Below are 19,539 nucleotides of genomic sequence, written 5' to 3' on the forward strand. Positions count from 1 at the left end.
GGCCCAACGGACTATGCACACCCCGCACCCCCGCGGCGCCCGCGCGGCCGGCGCTTGAGCTGTACGGCCGGCGCGCAACGTACACATCGTCGACAAATAACCGGCGGCGATTGGCGCTGGCGGATTAGAAGAGGTTCGGATTGATCCCGGTCGACGTTATACGTCGCGAACGAATAACTCGCGCACAAGGACGACGTCGCGGATCACATCCTCGAGGTGCTGGAGCCGGGGCGCGGCGGCGGGCTGGACTACGCGCGCGCGATCGAGCAGGGGCGAGCGGCGGCGGCTTCGGGAGCGCCCGACAGGCTTGCTTGCGGCACCGGGCGATATTGCGCGCGACGGGGGCTGGAGCGCGCGACAGCGGCGACAACACGTCCGCACGCCCGCCGCCGTCGTCAAGGGCGACGCGGATCCGGACACATATGCGGGCGTGCAATATTCGCATCCACGTCCGGATCTCGGATTCAACTACCTATGGAACCAGGACCCCGGCTTCTGGAAGCATGTGCGACCGGCAGGGTGAGGGAACAATGTCGCGCTGATTGGCGACTTCTTCTTCTTCTTCTTCTTCGAAACGAACCCGGTTCCCGCTCGGGATGCTGATGGAGAAGACGATCACGCTGAGGGCCGCGGCGGTTGATGGCGCAGAAGGTGAGTCTTTTCTTCTTCCTGGTGATGATCATGTTCATGTGGCTGTTGTTGATTACTTTTGCCTCGTGCATAGTACCATTCTTTTTCTTTTCGAACGCGGTTCTGGAGGGCAAATACGATCCGTCGTGGATGTTTACGCACGAAGGTATGTTCCCGTTCACTTACACCCCGTTTGCTGGAACATGCGGCTACTGACTCGCAAATGAAACAAATGACTCTGAGAACGTCTCTGATTGCTTTGCCAAATTCCACGAGCACAAGATCCTGAAGGATAGAACTGATGCTAGACTATTTTGTGCGCGCAGACGCCAACTCCAAACAGGAGAAGAACGAGAGGAAATGGAAGGTCTCGCTTACAAGGCCCCTTCACGATGCTCCTGCTGACTGTTCTACGAGACGTCGCCCTCTACTTGATCAGCCGCCTAGCCGGGCGGGACGGAGACGTGAGCTAGGAGCATCGAGCCCCAGTAGCCGTTGGGGTAGGCTCTGGTATCCAGGTAGACGCAGTGCAGCAGCTCGAGGCAAGTCTCGCGCACGGCCTTAAACTCCGCTTGATCCTGCGGCAACGGGGGCGTACCCTGCGGCGTCAGGTACACCGCGCCGTCCGTGACCAGGCAGTGGGCCGCCCACGCCCACACAGTCATCCAACCCTTCCATCCCCAGATTTTCGATGACATCCTCCTGTGGAACGCCCTGAATGTCATGTCCGAGTGGCTGTTAAGGTCGAGGCCGTCTTCATACATATCCTTGGCGAACTTTTCTCGCAAATTGAGCCTGCGAAGAGCGCCATGTTAGCATACTGAAACAAACCCTTCGAAAGGGCATACATGTGGGAACAGGGGGCTCTTCTCACCATCCATTGCGCCAACCCAACTCCCTCTCGTAATGCACGGGCCCGACACCCTTGACGAAGCGACGCAAGTGCTGGTTGACTGCCGGATCCATGATCATACGGAGCATGTTCCACGGCGTTCCGGTTCGGAGCGCGTGCTTCCAGAACGCGACAAAGGTGTCGACCTTGAAGGGGAACAGCGTGACCACCGTTTCCTGTTGGGGCAGGACCACGGGCTCCAGGTTTAGTAGCTTCTTATAGTAGGTCGAGCGCGGGACCAGGGGCTGGCCGTGGGGAGGACAATTGCGCTCGAGGTCCTGATAAGCGTCCCAGAGCAGGTCTAGCGCCTGTTTGTAGCAAGTCTTGAGATAGGTCGCCGTCGCCGCCCTCCTCGTCGTCTTGTATTCGTTGTTTGCCATGCTGACGGCCTCGTAGGCGGCGTCATGATCGAAAGCGTACGTGTTGTCGTTCTTGTCGAAAGCAAACATGTCGGCATCCGCGACTAGTTTGTGAGCGGCGAACATCCAACAAACTCGGTGGTTGAATGTCTTGTCGTTGATGAAGCTCTGCAAGCTCGTGTTCTGCACCTTGGTCCTAGCATCCTCGTCGTCTAGAAGGGCAAGGAGTATATTGGCAGCCGTGTCGCGCCAGGATTGCCTGCGAGCGGAAGGAATTAGTCGACGACGAGAAAGACGACGCGGTCCGATACTTACCAAGCAGTAGCTTCCGTGATGTTATTCTCTTGAATGAAGCGCTCTATATCATTGCGGAAGCCGAGCTGAAGCCTCTTACGATCGCGCTTGTCGTCCGAGTAGAACGTCAAGGCCCATTCGAACAAGATCTCCTTGAGGTTAGGGCCATCGGCCAACGCCTTCGAGTGGTGGTTGCCGCCGCGTCGAGTGCGCACCATATCTGCTTATAATGTAGGGTACGGAAGCAGACCGGCTAGTGTTCTATGCGCGCGTCGGATGGTGGCGGAATAAAGTCACGAGCGAGCGCGGAATATAGCGTACAGTAGTGGGTGACTGGGTAGATAAAAGCTGAATTGCGTCAAAAATCAGATCGCTGGCTAGCGCGGCCGTAAGGAGGGCTTCTTTACGTGAACAACTGTTTTCACTTTCACTGCTGCTGTCATGGCAGCTTAGCACTAACCTATGCTGCGACGAAAGGTGACGGGCGTTCTCGTCGAAGCGGGAGCGCGCTGTCTTCCTTGGACAACGCCGTATGCCACCTAAACTCGGCGACCCCCTATTAAACTCTCCTTCTTAATATATGTCTATCTTTTGTGGTATTACGTTGCGGGGAGGAAGTCTCCGTTGGATTGCGAGCGCCGCCAGACCTGGACAAATCATCACAATCATCCTACTGAATTCTCTTCACAAAATAGCAGCGTCTTCTTAACCACCGCATGGTTGCTTTTATGGGACAGATTCTCACCACCCAAATATATTCTCAACTCATCCAGCACGTTCAATCGCCTATAGTGTTTAAGTGACGGAGACATCATCATCTTCGAGAACCTTGCCACAACGCCCCGAGCAGCTTCAATGTTCGCTCTTCGGCACTCCTCGTTCTTTCCAGTTGCCTCTATACTCTTACAGAGTCTGTCGATTTCTGGCTTGCTCTCGCTCTTCGCTGGCTCATTAAGAGGGCGCGAGCCATCTACAAAGAAAGTCGTAACCCATTCAAGGTACGTACCATAGCGACAGCGACAGCGACACAGGGTTTGCGGTGAATCGGATGAGTCATGCGAGATAGACACAATCGAGAGGTGCTTTACCTACCAACGTGCCATCTCTCGTCCACCTTTCGAGGATTCCATCGAATACATTCCGACACAGCTCGGTCGAAGTCAGCACCAGCCAAGCCAGCGCCTTCGGTAGTTGCAGAGACCGCACCATCGCTCGACATAGCTCTACCGGGACAGGCTTTCATGACATCAGTGTACGGCTGACGCGCCTGCGCGCTGCTTTCCCGGTCGTCAATTCTACTCCCGTCGTGCTCCAGCGTCGACAGCCTCTCTCCAGCCTCCTGTGCGGCACCTCTGCCTCGCATCCATCGAAGGTATGCAGCTTTGACTATTACTTCTGTGAGCTGGTCGTCTCATCCTTCTAATTCCCCCATTCGATGCGGAGGTCATGGAAGATATCGCAACAATTTCCGCAATGAACATCACAAAACACTCCATTATTATCAAATTGGTGTGGGCAGTTGAATACAAGATCCGGACATAAATGTACGTTTTAAGTGCATATATTTACGTCCGGATCTTGTATTCAACTATCCACCCGGCGAGAGATTTATTTCTTATAAGGCAGATGCGGGTAGGCAATTTCTGTTGTCACCGACGTGGTCGGGCTCTGAACTGCGACTCCAAGAACCCCTTCAGAGACGCCATGACGCCAAGCCAGGCGCTCTCTGCCGAAGCCATCATTCCGGTATGATTTCTCGCTCCATAAGCATGTCTTTTACGTTAATAACTGACGAGTCGGCGGTTCCTTCCAAGGAACACGTCGATGTTCCTGAGGTGCTCCCGAAACGTCCGCTTCGCCGCCCAGAGAGCCCGTAAAGCTGACCAGTGCAGCCTGCCATCCACATTACCCGACATTCTACCATTGAGTGCTGCTTCCGCGCTATCAGGAAGGGTTTGAAGACTGAGAGGCTCACCATTCTCGGCTGCTACAACGAGTCGGTTTTCGCGACCTCCCCCGGCAAGCAAACCATCAGGGAGGCGGCACGAACGGGCTGCTCTGACGGCGACGGTGGCGGCTGCTACACACCAGAGCTCAACGGTGAACGGAAAGACAATGGAAGAGAAAGGCCATCCGCGAAGCAGGCAATTTGCGCTTGGGTAATCTATGGTGGAAGGAGGAAACAACACATGGCAGCAGGGTATGAAGACCAAGACCAAGACGAGTTGTAGGATTATGACGGTAGCATAGTCCAATCGATAATGTCGCGCCCCGTCGTATTTTGCGGGAATTACTACTCACTGACCGAAGGCGCAGCTCAACCTCTGGATGATCAGTTTGCTGCCGACGGCGCTTTCCAGCGACTACTAGAAAGCTCTCTGGCTGCTCTGCGAAGGTCTACATGTCCCTTTGCTACTACGCAAACAAGATATACGGCTGATTAAACTAGGCGGCATTGGGGTAACCGACGGCGCGCTGGGCGGATACTTCGTTGTGGAGAGCCGGGTCATTGGGCAGCGGATCAGTTTCTTCTGAGATTCGGCAACTTTCGATTTCGAGTGGGAAGATCAAACAGATGCCCATGGGATGACCGGCGCAGCAGTACAATTATGGCTTTGTGCGTTGGGGACTTGGAGCATGCACGCCGCGGCAGGAGTCCGGAGCCGTAGGACAAACAGGGGCGTTCAGCAGGTTCGCGCTTCATGCCCTAGGTAGCGGTATACGTCTATTCAACATGGCAGGATGCGGAGAAGGCGAGTGTATACTCTTGTCTGTACATGCCAGACGCAGAGCAGCCGAATTTTGAAAGGTTTCGTGTCAACCGTATGGCGCATCACTAAACAAAAGCACATACACTAAACACAAGTGGAAGGCAAGCACGTAGTAGGAAAGCATGTTTGTTATAGAATCCACCTTGCCATTGCATGGTATTCCAGCCACGCTTCCCTTTGTGGTAGTAGTGGTGTTTTCTCTGGAGCCCCTTCTTCCTTTTGTTTCCGTCCCCAAGCTGCCAGGCGCTTGTCGTCTCCTCAAACGCCAGAAGAAGGCTCCTCAGCAGGCTTGTCGGCAGGCTCATCGGCAGCGTTCAACCGGTCAGCCAAAGCCGTATTGACGGTCCGCTCGGTATCGTCGAGGGCGGCAGCCTCCTTGGCGGCGGCGGCCGCCGCCGCGTCCGCCTCCTTTTCCTTCTTGGCAACCATGGCCTCATCAGCAGCCAGGAGTAAGCGAGCGTGAAGCTTCGAGGACGACGTCATGGGACTGCCGGAGGTGGTCTGCTTGTCATCCTTCTTCGTCCTCTTCGCGGGAGGCTTCTCGTCGTCGCTGTTGTCGCTGACATGGGTGCGCTTTTCGCCGTCATTGCCGTGGTAGTGGTCGTCGTCATCCTCATAAAACCAGTCAGACTCGTCGTCCACATCCTCAATCTCTTCGCCCTCCGGGTGTTGGCTCTCCAGACAAGGGTCACAAGGCGGCTCGAATGGAACAACAAGAGCCGGAAGAGCAGGAGCAGGCGCAGGCGCAGGCGCAGCAGTAGAACGGTCGGGTGAACCGGCAAGGGGAAGCTCCGAGTTGTTGCCGTCGGCGGGAGGAGGCGGCACTACGGAAGGCGAGGAGACGTGCGCATGAGACGTGGCTGCGGCCGGAAGAGCGTCGTCGATGGCGTCGTCACACTTCTCGCCGAGCGTCTGCATGAGCAGGGAGTCGACGTGGTGCTCTTTCTTGACGGTGTCGACCGGGGCGCTGGCGTGGGAGTTCTCTTCGCTGGAGCTGGGGCTGGAGTCGGCCCTCCCGATCTGGATGCGTTCATCGCCGTCGGTAAAGCGCCGCAAGATGCCGTTCACCTCGTCGCGCGCGGAGTCGATGTCGGTCTCGAGGTCCTGTGCAATGCCGGCGAGGTCGACCTGGGGCGAAGAGACTGGTGTCAGCTACGAGTGGCGTGCGGGGCTGACGGCGTGTAATGTGCAATGATCGGTTATAGATGTCGAACTCCTGACTGCAGGAAATCGTGGTCGGAGCGTCCAAAGCGCCTTGCACGAGGAACATGGAAGACGAGCTTACCTTGGGAGGCAAAAGCAGGTTTCTAAGGGTGGCTTTCATGATCTGTACGTCACGATCATGGTCACGACAACCATCGGGATTGGCCATGTTTGTGAGCGAAGCGTGCCGGAGGCGTTGAGCCATTGCGCGGGCAGCAGCGTCGGACATCTGTCGTGGCCTCTGTCGTGGCATCCCTGGAGGGGGTTGTCGAATCTCTGCTGGTTGGGTGGCGGGCAGTGTGTGAGTTTGGTCTGCGACAGGTAGGTTTTGGTGCGCCGAGGAGACGGTAGGCGCTGCATGGCATTTCCAGAACACGCGCCAGGCGGCACGCGCCAAACTACTCTAGCCCCGTTTGGAGCATGCACTCAGGGACATGCTATGATTCGTCGCTAGATCATTGCTAAAGAAGTCTGTCTGCACGCCGCGATGAACGAGCCGAGAAGCAAAATGGAGATCCCGTACTCGACCATTGGTCAGGGACGGATGCAGCCAGCTACTTGCCCGTAAGAACGCTCCATGGTATGTCTTGCAGCGCCATTGGCACAGTTTTTAGGTATTGGAGATCAGCGCGCCTTGTGCTTGTCTGCCGCCCCGGTGCTTGCGGCTACGCATCCGCAGCGGACACTGTCCCATGATTTCGCAGATGGCCTTGGACTCTTAGCGCGGTAATGCCGACAAAGTGCGCAACCGAGGGAGCGCAACTTGGCCTACAGCTGCGACGAGTCTGCGCGAGATGCAGAAAATGCAGTGCGCAAGCGACCTGCCAGCGAATTCCGGATCGCATCACTGGCGACAGCGCAACACTGCTTCTTTGCAACAACAGCAACAACAGGAATTCCCAACCCCGATCGACATTTCCACCACAAGCTGCTGACGCCAGTCAGTGATTCTTCACAGACCCACGAAAAGGCGTATGCCATCTTGTTTGTACAGCTCGCTCGGGCGACTGCATGCGCTCGCCCCGCTTCCCGACACAATCAACCGGTCTACTACGACAACCCGATCAAGACATAGTGCCTCCTATGCAGCCGACAAATTCGCCTTCCTCCATCTCTCGCTTTCGCGGCTTCGCATTTCATGTACGAACGGCAGTCCAGCAGCTCAGGGGCAAGATAGCTCGAACGAGTAGACCGCGCACTGCTACACACCTTGAACAACCCACCTACGACGGCTCGAATGATATCAAGCTTCGATTCCCTTGCTACTTTGTAAGCCTCTAAAGCTGCGTAGCGATTACGCGCACCAAATCTCGAGCTACGGCCAGCTTTCCAACCGCTACAAACGAAGCAAACGAGGCCAGAACACTTTACGAGTATAGGTGACAATCAACCTTCTCATCTCGGAAAGTTGTTTAACAATACTCCAAACTTGTACTAGTTTCCTAAGACAAGTGTATTTAATCTTAAATTCTATTTACAGGGAAGAAACACCTCGATCCAGCCGCAACATACCACCGAATCCCGATCAAGCATGCGTTCCGGTAACAAAGGTTCGAGAAGGGAGAAAACGCTCAGGTAGCGTATCCATGAGATTATTTATGGATAGAAAAGCACAGAATGCCATCATTCTGTTCACTCGGGCCCCAGAAAAAAAAGGTTTCAGCCTGTCAAAGACCTTCGTAATCGTCCAGGCTCCCGAGACAATGGTCGACTGTCAGCCTTGCAGAACGCCTATATTCAATACAAGCAAGAGTAAGAACACAGTACGCTTGTACAGTTTACTGGACACGGGATTCTATGTGGAACGAAGGGGAGCATCTCTACATGGGTGGTAAGGATTGGAAGCTCATGACGCTCTTTGCGTTGATCGGCGCGCAATTCTGCCTGCAGGAGACCTCTCGAGAGAAACGAGACAGTACGAGCTGGAACATCATACTAAAAAGCTTCTACAGCCCGGGATAAACATGTGCAGACAATCCAAGTACGCTTTTCGTACAGCCATCGCAGACAGGCGCGGCATCATCCGCCGCTGCATCGTAAGCATGTAGCAATGCCAGGTCAGAAGGTAGACAATTGGATAAGGTTGTTGTTAGAGGTAGAAATAATGTATTTAGCTTACACATTGCAAGGCATAGGCGTAGGTTGGAAGGCAGTCCAGTACCCGTGTCAAATATATCATGCATGACGGACTTGTGGAAGGTTCTGTAGAATCATCAGCTTTCTGCGGACACTTATGGGCCTTATATGGTCTCTATCACGCACACTAGGAGGGTCAGTAAGAGCACTATCGCGAAGTAGTGTCGTTGTGCGTCGTAATACGCAACGTGGGTGCAAAGCATCTGAATTTTGACCAATCAAGGCTTGAACGCTGCGTGCTCGGAATCAAAAATTGCTCAAGATGCGGATCCTAGAGGGCACACACGATAATAATCGCAGTTCCAACGGGTATAATTATTCCTAGCTAAGTGTATGTTTCCTTGGCGGCGGTATAAAGAAGCGATGCCAAGCGTTCGAGCTTCATGTCGTACGAAACCAGCACATTGCCTAGTTTCTAGGATTCGTCGGCACAACGGCGGTTGAAGGACCTTGAACCCGAGAAGTAAGAGCTGTAGCAAGTGACTTCTAGAAGCATCCAGGTCAATGATAGTGTTTACTCAAGGAAGCAAACCACGGCCTTGTGATACGTCATTGCAGCCTGTGCCGCCGAAGGATAAAGCTAAGCAAGCCCGCTGACGTGAACCACTCAGGATTAAGGGTGGCCCTTGAAAATTCTGGAGTGCCTTTCACAGGTTGGTATTGTGCGCTGCATCGACGCATGGGTGAAGTTTCTGGATCCTGCCTCCCAAAACCCGCACCACTCAGTGCACCCTGGCAACCTCAACCACACCGAGCTACCCTTGCGCGCCGGATTCAGCTGGCCATAACTCCTGAAGAGTGACCGGTCACGCATAGCCCATCTCACGAGGTTGACGTTCGACAGCGCAGCTTGCAGCGACTCCCACACCGCGAGTTCGCAGTTCGCGGCCCTCAGAACACCTCTGCACCAGTGGCGCGCGACAGTGGGCGCCCAACTCTCTATTGTGTTTGAATCTTCAAACAGTACACTAGAGCCTCTCCCCCTCCACAATATCCGCGAGCACAACATCCCCAGATCATCAAAGAACCAAACCGGCGCTCCAACCAACGGCTCAACAAGCCTCCCCCCATACCCAAAATGACAATCAAAATCGCCACTCTCATCCCCCTCACCATCGCCGGCATCTTGTTCTGCCTCATCCTCATCTGCCTGGGCTTCATCGCCTACCGCCTCGCCCAGATCCTGCACGAGAGGTACACCAGCACCACCGCTGTCGCCTCCTTAGCACCCTCTGGCGCAAACGAGCAGCAGCCCTGCAGCAGGAGGAGGAGGAGCACGACATCCTTCTTGACCGCCAACAACCCCTTCAGCCGCCGCCTCCTCCGCCGCCAGCAGAAGACGACGGCTACGGACGCCGTAGAAGACATTGAGTTGCAAGAGCTTCCCCCCACCCGATTCGACGTCACGCACGAAGACTAACTGCTCCTCCTCCTCCGAGCTGGAGAGGGGGGTGAGGGGGGAGATGGAGTGGTGGTTGGAGGAGGGAGGGCGAGGATAGAGAGAGGGGAAGGGGGGACTGACGAAGTGGTGATCTTTTTTCCTTTCTTCTTCTTTCTTTTCGATTGACAAGCGCCAGTACACGGAGGCCGTCAAACAAAAGGCACAAGGATACCCTCAACGACAACACCAGGTTCGAGAGCGAAAAGAGACAGATGGTCCCTTTCCAATTCTGGACGGGGTATTATTTCCGGGGCCAGGAAGGACAAAGGCGAGAGACAATGGAAAAGAAAACATATCATACTCACACAAAAGAACAAAGAAGTCGCTACGAGCTATTGTCTGCCCGAGTGTCTGCCTACGCATTGTTTTACCATGCTCACATGCCATCGCAAGCTACTCTCTCGAGCATTACCTAGCAGACCGCTTGGCAGTTGGCGCCCAGCAGTCATAGGGAGGTGGCGCTGTCATCCGCGTAACCGACATACGTCCAAGATCGGTGGCGTTGTGGGTTCGTCCGAGGTGTCTGCAGAGAGGTACCTACCTACTTCCAGCCCCATCGCGGATGCATCCACCAAAACGCCACAGACGGGGGATGTGCTCGTATCGACGTGTAGTTAAGCGAGAATTATTATTTGATGAAAACTCTTGACCCTTCGTCCAAGAAAGCCATGTGGCACGGACAAACGGGTAAGTCGGCCATGCTGTTGTTGTTGGAGGGGAGAAGAGGGGGACTCGTCTACTTAGTACCTATTTCTCAGGAGTGGGTCGCAATCAATCTCACGGTTACGCGATACGGCCGTCCTCGTCCACCGGCGCGCCATCCGTGCCCACCCCTCGCCAACCTTCTTGGGAGGGACCCCGATTATTTATGGTCGGCAAATTGAGGCAGGAGAAATGGTTGGATCGGGATGCTTGGCATGAAAATAAAGTTGACCAGGAGGCAGGCAGAGTTTCACTCGGATGGGACAGATAAGCTTCTGAGCACGACTGGGCGAGTTATTTCCGCGGAGGCAGGGCGGGGTGGGGATGGTTGTTTCTTGCTGGCGGGCTTCGCCGGCGGTAAGAATCGATAGGTAGGCGCTGGCTCTCGGATGTAGATGGTCGCGCATGCGGAACACGGCTCTGCGATAGATCCGAATGACGGAGGCAAGGCCGGCGTCGGCCGAGCACCTGAAACGTGGCCGGGGCGAGGCGGCGGGAGAGGTGTGCAGAAGGCTTGTTTAGTGCTTGTACGTGTGTGCCGATTGACGGGTGAGGTCGTGAGAATAGAGGAGAAGGGATAGGATGGGAAGGCGGCATCCTTAACCGGTCGAGGGAGGATCGCTGGCGCTGATCAGCTTTCTTGACTGACTTTCACACCACCACCACGTGGACGTGCTGAGCGCTTCGGCAATCGTGCCCTCGCTTGTAAGGCTGGCACGCAGTGGGAAGCTTGGCGGGCTGCACAGGGTTCGGCGGACGACGTCGCCAATATTGCAATTTGTTGGAGTTTGTTTGGCTCGGAAGCACCCGAGCAGCTGAGACACAGAGCGCCGAAGCGATCCGCATGGGCGATCGAAACGGGTCAAGCGAGAGTGCATCTAATTTTAACCCTGGCTGCCAATTCATGCGCCTGTGGTCTAGGTCGGATCAAGCGGTGTCCCCGAGGGCTGCCAGATATCTGCCTTATCATGGAGGTGCCTCCTCGGTGGGTGGAGAGAAGGTGGGGAGATTCGACGGAGCGCCGGGGAGGTCATTTCTGCACACTGCTCAGTCGGGCAGATGAGACAGGTCGGGGTGCGGGCGGTGTGCGGTGTGCGGTGGACGTCACGCCCGCTTCCGGCACGGCACTTTAATAGTCTTGTCGAGCTGAGCGGTGTGGTGTCGTGGCAGGCCAAAGCGGCGGCTGGACGTTGCGCGGCGGCGGGGGCGGCTCCGCTTAGCGCCTGGTCAACAATCGTCGATGTTTTGCAGCGTCTTGTGCAGCAAGATCGGACGTCTGAAGGTGCAGCGTGGTTCGCGGCGGGGCGCGAAGGAGGCTGGTTACCGTGGGACGGCAAATTGCAGCATTGAAGTGGGATGCAGCGATGATGACAGCATGCCGGCAGCACGGGACGTTGCTCGGGAGAGCCTCAACCACGGCTCCAGTCTTCTGCAAGTCACCAAGTCAACCTTCGCAATGCGGCAACACCCGCTACGCACGTATCCACAAAACCCCAGCCTCCAGCCTCCAGCCTTGGGCCGCCGAAAGCAGCGCGGCCGGCCAAGACGGGCCTTGTGCGGCTCATTTGGCAAGCGCGCAGAAGCGACGGCGAACAGGCCGAGGCGCGCCGCGGGACGCTGCGTGTATACGGGCAGGCGCCGCAGCGCTGGCGGAGACTGCAATCTTGTACGCGGGCTCAGCGGGCGTGGCGGGCGGCGGGCGGAGAGGGCAGGTGGCAGGCCGTTTCGGAACGCGAGCGTGCACGCGGGTCCACCGCCCGCTTCCTCTTGCAGCGCCGCCGCCCGTACTGCCGTCGCACATAAACACAACTGCCGATAAGAGAGATGACGCTGCGCGATCCTGCGGCGGGAAGCCCGGCAGCGGGGCGCAAAGTTCTGGCCACGCGCGAGGCAGCGCGGGCGGCGCTGTCAGGCGGATAGAGTTGTTTCGCAGCAAGGCTTGTCTCGCGCGGAGGGCGTGGCTCGGGGGGTGGAGAGCAACTGGAGCTGGAGACAGCCGGAGCTGCGCTGGATCGACGCAGGGGGCCCCCGCCAGGAACGGAAGTTTTCTCGGCGGCGCGTTTCATGCTGCACGCGTGCCCCTGCGCGCCAGGCCTGGCCGGGTCGTCGGCAGCGCGCAGGGCAGTGCGGACTGGGCGGTGGCGGGCGGGCGACTGGCCCGCAGCGGACGGAGTGTTTGGCGCGTGGTGTTTTGTCGGGCGGCGAGAAAAATCAAGCTCGTGGCTGGGGCGGGGCTTGCAGCGGCGCTGGCTAGTGGCTGCGTTCGTCGCGGGCGCAGGAACAGGTGCGGCGGTTTCAGGGCAACGCCCGCACGGGAAGCGATAGGCTGCCGCGCCGCCGCCCAGGCGTATCCGTCGCCGCGGCGTCGCCAGCGATCTCGTCGCCCACGCCCGCTTCCAGAAAGCGCATGGCGTGAGGGCGACCTCAGCGCACGGTCGGGAGACGGTGGTACGACAAGGGGAGTCCATGAAACCCGCGCGCAGCTGCTGTGGCGCGGCGGCTCTGCAATGCGTCAAGGCGCGCGGTATTGGCCGGCTGATTGGCTGTGGGTGCTCCGGCCGGAGCCTGCACCCATAAACACCCACGCTCGCCCTCCTTTCGCCGCTCCTGGTCGGCCTCTCCTCCAGACCCGGTGCCTCGTTTTCTCTTCGTTTCTGAAACTCTTGCCCACTTCGCACGCTCGCTGCTGCCAACATCACCTTCTTTCGCGCCACCACACGCCGGCCGCTGGTGACTGCTTAGCTTCCTCTGTCGATAGCACCGCCCCTGGCCTTGACATCACTCGACGATCGCAATCCCCGTCCACGATCATATCTCACTACGGTCCCCGCCGAGTCAAGCCTCACCCCGACGCCCCCGACAGCTCACCCTCACCTGACGACGCGCGACTCCATTGTCCGCTCTCGCCGCCTTCGCTTTGTTCTGAACAATAGCATTGTTATGAATCACAATAGACATAGATAGCCAGTGTTTCACGGCCGCCGTTCGCTACTCACCAGCCAACTCCACACTCACTCCCACACCTGCCAAACGCCCGGTGCGTTCGCTCTGAATTTGCTCTCATTTCCCGGACCCAGGGCCTCAGGAGCTCGACAACCCCGACTGCGACAAGTATCGACGCGTAGCCACGAGTTCCGGGTTCCTTTGTCCGTTCCAATCCAAAACAACCCGCATTGCCTGGAGCCATGCCTTCCTGGCCCGCCGCCCTCGCCAAGCGCGGCCTCTCCGTCGACATCGACAAGGACCCCTTCGCCTTCTCCCATGGCCTCACCGGCGTCGACCAGACCGGCAACTTCCTCTGGGTCGACGTGCTGCTGGGCTGCTTCTTCGGCATCATCGGCCTCACCCTGATCCTCCGCTTCTGCCACATGTACAATGCCCACCTGCGACATGTCTCAACCATGGGCACCGCCCACCGCCAGGTCTACTGGCGCCACAACCAGACCAATCTGGTTCCCTGGCTCAAGAAGCACGTCGTCTACGCCCCGCTCTGGAAGAAGCGCCACAACGAGGAAATCAAGCTGTCCTCGGCCATCAGCATTGGCACCCTGCCCTCGCGCTTCCACATGATCCTGCTGGTCGTCTACTCCTTCAGCAACGTGGCCTACTGCCTCTGCCTTCCCTGGTCCCGCGAGGAGTCCGCTTCCGTTGTGGCCGCTCTGCGTGGCCGCTCCGGCACCCTGGCCGCCCTCAACCTCATCCCCACCATCCTGTTCGCCCTGCGCAACAACCCCTTGATCTGGATGCTCCACGTGAGCTACGACACCTTCAACCTGTTCCACCGCTGGGCCGCGCGTATCGTCATCATCGAGACCGTTGTTCACACGCTGTGCTGGATGGTCAACACCTACAACGTCGGTAAATGGGATGGCGTTGCTCAGGTGCTTCACGACGAGCCTTCGTACGCCTGGGGTATGGTCGGCACCGTCGCCTTCGTCTTCCTCTTCATCCAGGCTTGGTCGCCCCTGCGCCACGCCTTCTACGAGACCTTCATCAACTTCCACCGCCTGGGCGTTGCGTTGGCCATTGCCGGTGCCTGGGTGCACGTTGACCTCCACGCCCTTCCCCAGCTTCCCTGGATGAAGCTCTGCCTGGGCATGTGGATCTGCGAGTGGCTCTGGCGCGCGTGGAAGTGCGCCAAGTACAACGTGAGCATGCGCCGTGGCATGTCCAAGGTCACCATCGAGGCTCTGCCCAACGACGCCTGCCGTGTGACCATCGACCTTGTGCGCACCTGGAACCACCGCCCCGGCTCGCACGTCCACCTGTACGTGCCGTCTCTCGCGGGCTGGGCTTCGCATCCCTTCTCCGTTGCCTGGGCCAGCATGCACCACCAGTCCATGCCCACATCCGTCGAGGACGAGAAGCTCGGCCTTCCCACGACCAACCCCGCCCACGACCTCACCAGGCCCAACCAGAAAATGCGCAGCATCTCGTTGGTCTGCCGTGCTCGCGAAGGCTTCACCCGCAAGATGTACGACCGCGCCAAGGCGCAACCCATGGGCATCCTTAGCAGCTACGGCATGGTCGAAGGTCCCTACGGCGGCCACGAGTCGCTCGACAGCTACGGCACCTGCATCCTCTTCGCCGCCGGTGTCGGCATCACGCATCAGACGTCCTTCGTGCGCCACCTCGTCGCCGGTTACCACGCCGGCACCGTGGCGGCACGCAAGGTGGTGCTGGTGTGGAGCATCCCCAACACCGAGTGCCTGGAGTGGGTCCGGCCGTGGATGGACGAGATCCTGCGCATGCCGGGCCGCCGCGAGGTGCTCAAGATCCTCCTCTTCATCACCCGGCCCAAGAACCACGCCGAGATCAACAGCACCTCGGGCTCCGTCCAGATGTTCCCCGGCCGCTGCGACGTCCAGACCATCATCGACCGCGAAATCTCGGAGCGCATCGGCGCCGTCGCCGTCACCGTGTGCGGCGCTGGTGCCTTCTCTGACGGCGTCAGGACGGCGGTGCGCTCGAGAGTGGACGAGGGCAGCATAGACTTCATCGAGGAAGCGTTCACGTACTAGAAGAGCTGGGAGAAGAAAGAATAAGAAAAAGAAAACCTTTTTGCCAACCCGCTAATGAGGAATGACTATTTGATGTTTCCTGATTTTGCAAAGAAAAATACAGCGTGGAGGCAGCACTTCTACGAGAGTACGTGCGCGCAACCGGGGACGATCCTGCCCGCTCGATGGTGGATGTTGATAATTGGAGGACCACTCTTGCTGTTGAAAAGAGAGGGGCCCATCGAAATAGAGGAGCGAAAGAAAAACCAACTTTGTCGAGACAGTCTGTAAATAACTCTTCTTCTTCTTTTTTGCAATTCTCCTGCACATCTTCCTTTTCACTTCTTCTTGGGCATCTGGTGGTTTCAAGCACGTCTCTGCTTTTGCCTTCCACTTCTCAACCTTCTTCCTCCATACCTTTTTCTGGATACACTTTTTATACACCCAGCTTCCCACTCATCTTGCATGGCGCGGCGTTACACAGCATTCTCTGTTTTGTTTTGTTTGTTTTATTGCGTTGTTGTTTCCTTTTGCGTTTTCCAAAGCGTAGCATACCCCTTCAACAGCGCAGCACGAACACGTGCTTCCAAGTACTTGAGAGATACCTTCTAGAGGCGAAGGATGAGGGTTGTTTTCCACCCTTCCGCCCGAAAAAAAGTTATAAGAATTAAGATTCCAGCGATCCAGTTTGCTCCGCAAAACGCACTGAAGTCGCATGTGAAACTCCTGATGTTTGTTCCCCTTCCCCGATGGACAAAAAACTTAACTGAAGCCGTTATTGTTTACAACTCGCCCCTCTCTCTCACACACTCGCATAAAGTCTTAGCGAAACGAACACCAGTTTTTTCTGCTTGCAACAAACAGGGCTGATGAGTGGGGGAAGGATATTAAGGCGTCCCATGCACGGCAAAACTATTGTATGATTGGCGGCCGAGCTACATCTACATGAGGCAAAAGGTCTGCCAATGGCAAATTACCCTGCGCCTTACGCGGTAAATGGCCTTGAAGATCGTCGGGAAAAAAGCCTGGTCCTGTCGGAAGCTGGAGCGAGCGAAGTCTCGCCCGCCCATGGTTTACCTATCCCTCGTCCCTGATTGGCCATGCACTACTGTCGAGTGGGATGAAGGTGGACGAATCGGAAAGCCGGCCCAGGGCTTGTCTCATCAACACTTCTTTCAGCTCCATCAGCTTTCCCGCTACCGGGGGTGAAGGGGCGAGCGCATTATCGTGGTTATATTGGTCGGAGAGACGTTTGTATGTACGGAGGCTGATCCGTCGCAGCTGCGCAGGGCCACTGGCTCCACTCATTTATCTTAGTCGCCAAGTCGTGTGCAACCCACTCTCACTCCCCCTCCTCCTGCTCCTGCGGAATAATTGTATTATTATTGCAAAGGGCTCCGTCGGGTTTCCCGTTCGTCCTCCCCCCTCCCCCTCCTTCTACTTAGGCCGAGACGGTTTCGGTCGCCGGGTCAAATTTTTTGTCGCAATCGAGGCGGTCGTTGTTGCTGCAAACTTCTGCCCTTTTTAATGCGCGCGCGCCAACAGCTCGTCGTTGTTTTCTTTCGAAAAGGGACGGAATCCTACCCGGCTGGGAGCTGTTTAAGCTTAATTTTTGAGCTCTGATTGCTTTTTTCTTCTTCTCTCACTCTCTCACTTCGCTAATGAACAAACATCTCCGAAGCATCGCCTAGATCTTACCATGGGCCTGATGATTCATCCATGCTCTGCGGAGTGGAGTTCGGCCGACGAGAGAGGGAGAGCGCGCGTTTGATCGATAGTGGTGCTATATACATGGCGCAATCCCGTTCGGCGCTTTACAGTCGTCGGGCTGATTCTCGATGGTCTCGTATTTCTTGTTCGGGCGGCTCGCTCGGAAACTAGTGCTAGCTGGGTGGCCATCGCACGTATTCGAAGGGAACTGAACGATGGGGATCCCGGCGGCGAGCGGCGCACCTAAAATCTGGTCGGGCCTGCTTACGGGACAGGCGATGATGAAGCGCCTCCACTAATCGTTATATGGTGTCGGAGGTGGCCGGGACGACTGTTCCGCTCCTAACGGCGTTTTTGGTATTTGCGACGGTTGACATTATACTGGCCTTAATCAGGAGCACATGCGAGAGAGGGTCGCGGTTGTGTGGCTCCGGGACCTGGCTTCTCATAGCCGAAGGCACGTTGGGAAGGGGAACCACCGCTAGACGGCGATCGATGGCAGAGGCGCCAGTTAAGCTTCTGTTGCAGTGGTCAAGTTGTCGTTGATGTGCGTATGGAGCTTGGATGCTACGAGGGTTGGTGTCGCAACACGAGCGATGGCGATCGCAACGCTGAGTAGTGAGGAACACATTCCATCGTCGCTTTTAATTTTAACCACGAGGCTTGTCTTCCATCATACATAGCCGGGGACTAGTCTTGCAGCTAGAGCGGCTATTGGGATTCGCCTTAGCAGTGTTCTCGTAACGAATGCGAGGCTCGCATTCTTCCCCGTGCGAATTGACTGCGCGCACAGCCCCTCGTGTCGATGGAGGTTCAATTGGGTCATCGATAGAGGCAGACATGAGGCAGGTCAAACGTATGTTTACACCGTGCACAGCAGACTTAACTAAGTCCAATGGAATAGCTGCCACATGGTGGTCGAAGAAAAGGCCGACTGTAAGCATGTGGAGAGCGAAGCGAGCCTCAGCTATAGCGAGCACATATATATATTGGCCTCGGGTAAGTTTATAGTTTTCTTTCCCCCCCTCCCTTTTTCCTGGGCACGTGGCGACGAACCCTTTTCACAGGATGAACAGGGTTCAATGTTACTCCTCGAGCTGCACGTGGCAATCGAATCAGAAGCGGTGCCCTTCCATGATCGTCTTCGCCAAATGTCTTTAACATTGCATTATCACAGGGAGTTAGGTAAACTGCTACGCCACACCGCCGTCGATAGAAGGGATTGATAATAAGTTCATCATGATTAGGTTCATTGCGATCATCAAGTTGGAGGGGCAAGATTGTCATTTCTAGAAAATCGGCTCTCATTTCGCCGCAAAGAGCTAACTACTAGTGGCGAAGCCAATCGCCATCGCCACCTCCCAACGGGAGCACTAGGCCTTCCCGTGGCTTGGGTGTTCGACGGTAAGGCTAGCACCAAACCCGGTTTCGCGTCCCTTACCCCAAATCCCACGACTTCACTCCATGATCTCCATGGATGTCGCGCGTCGCGCTCCGGACACCGTGCTTCTATCACACTGGATGTGTCGCTGGGACCGTCGGCCATGCTATAGCATCCGGGCTGAGCTGATCGGGATGTCTGTCTCCTTCCGTCGCAATCGTTCCAGCCACCGCCAAACCGTTCAGCGGTCCCAGAGCGAGGTTACTATTCGCTCCCAATGGCTCCTGAGTCGGGGTTTTATCATACCACATCCGGGAACAGACAAGATGTGGGCCTGGACCGTGGGCAAATTGCTGCTGATGTTGACGTTCAGGACCAAGGGCGTATCGTTGATGACATGCCATAGCCGATGAACGGGGTCTTTGTAGGACATTGGGAACTTCGGAGTGCGAACGACACAGATCAGGAGGGGTTGTAGAAGAGAGCAAAGCCATCGGCTGCATGCAGGAGGTTGGTGCAAATGGATGGCGTACCCAACGTCTGGATCCAGCTCGACATCCTCGGCAGAGGCTCGCGTCTGATGGATCAGCCTGCGACGTTCAGCCCTCGTTATCGTAAATATCCTTTGGAAGTCAACAGCAATGTATATCAAGCGAGCCATTCATTCTGGTTTCCTCGTTGGTAGACGCAAGGCCCGTCGAAGATGTTGCACATCTCATTCTTGCATCCTTTGTCTTTCTTCGCTACATGCGGACAGCTCACTTGCATCTCACAGTCAATGATCTCACCCGTCAATTGTTTGTTGTAAGCTTCTCCGCGTCGCGGTCGAAGACTGTAAGCGATTCGTTCCGAGCAGCGTCATGCCTTCTTCAGTGTGCTTCGATCCCTCATCGTCGCACCCCAAACCGCTGGCCCTCATCAAGTAGCATCGTCATGTTATGCGGAAGGCATTTCGTGAGCTCTTTCTGCGAGCTGAGAGGGCATCGGCGTTGGCGGCAGTGGGGCCTGCGAAAATATCGT

The 19,539-nt window shown here is 56.5% G+C and overlaps 3 protein-coding genes across 3 annotated transcripts; 1 reads left to right on the plus strand and 2 right to left on the minus strand.

Annotated features, from left to right (window-relative positions):
• Positions 1-1,073: 1,073 nt before the first annotated feature.
• On the minus strand, positions 1,074-2,393 carry SLS55_005478 (uncharacterized protein; the record flags this gene model as incomplete). The annotated part of the gene is made up of 3 exons (XM_066776925.1): positions 1,074-1,425; positions 1,505-2,140; positions 2,197-2,393. 3 exons carry the CDS (start codon positions 2,391-2,393, stop codon positions 1,074-1,076), a joined length of 1,185 nt encoding a protein of 394 aa, XP_066632767.1.
• A 2,811-nt stretch (positions 2,394-5,204) lies between these two features.
• Positions 5,205-6,318, minus strand: SLS55_005479 (uncharacterized protein; the record flags this gene model as incomplete). The annotated part of the gene is made up of 2 exons (XM_066776926.1): positions 5,205-6,074; positions 6,232-6,318. 2 exons carry the CDS (start codon positions 6,316-6,318, stop codon positions 5,205-5,207), a joined length of 957 nt encoding a protein of 318 aa, XP_066632768.1.
• Positions 6,319-13,613: 7,295 nt separating this feature from the next.
• On the plus strand, positions 13,614-15,449 carry SLS55_005480 (uncharacterized protein; the record flags this gene model as incomplete). The annotated part of the gene is made up of 1 exon (XM_066776927.1): positions 13,614-15,449. The coding sequence occupies one exon, from the start codon at positions 13,614-13,616 to the stop codon at positions 15,447-15,449; it is 1,836 nt and encodes a 611-aa protein (XP_066632769.1).
• Between the last annotated feature and the right edge of the window lie 4,090 nt (positions 15,450-19,539).

This window comes from Diplodia seriata, assembly GCF_021436955.1.
Source record: "Diplodia seriata strain FDS-637 chromosome Unknown scaffold_5, whole genome shotgun sequence".
Taxonomy (NCBI): domain Eukaryota; kingdom Fungi; phylum Ascomycota; class Dothideomycetes; order Botryosphaeriales; family Botryosphaeriaceae; genus Diplodia; species Diplodia seriata.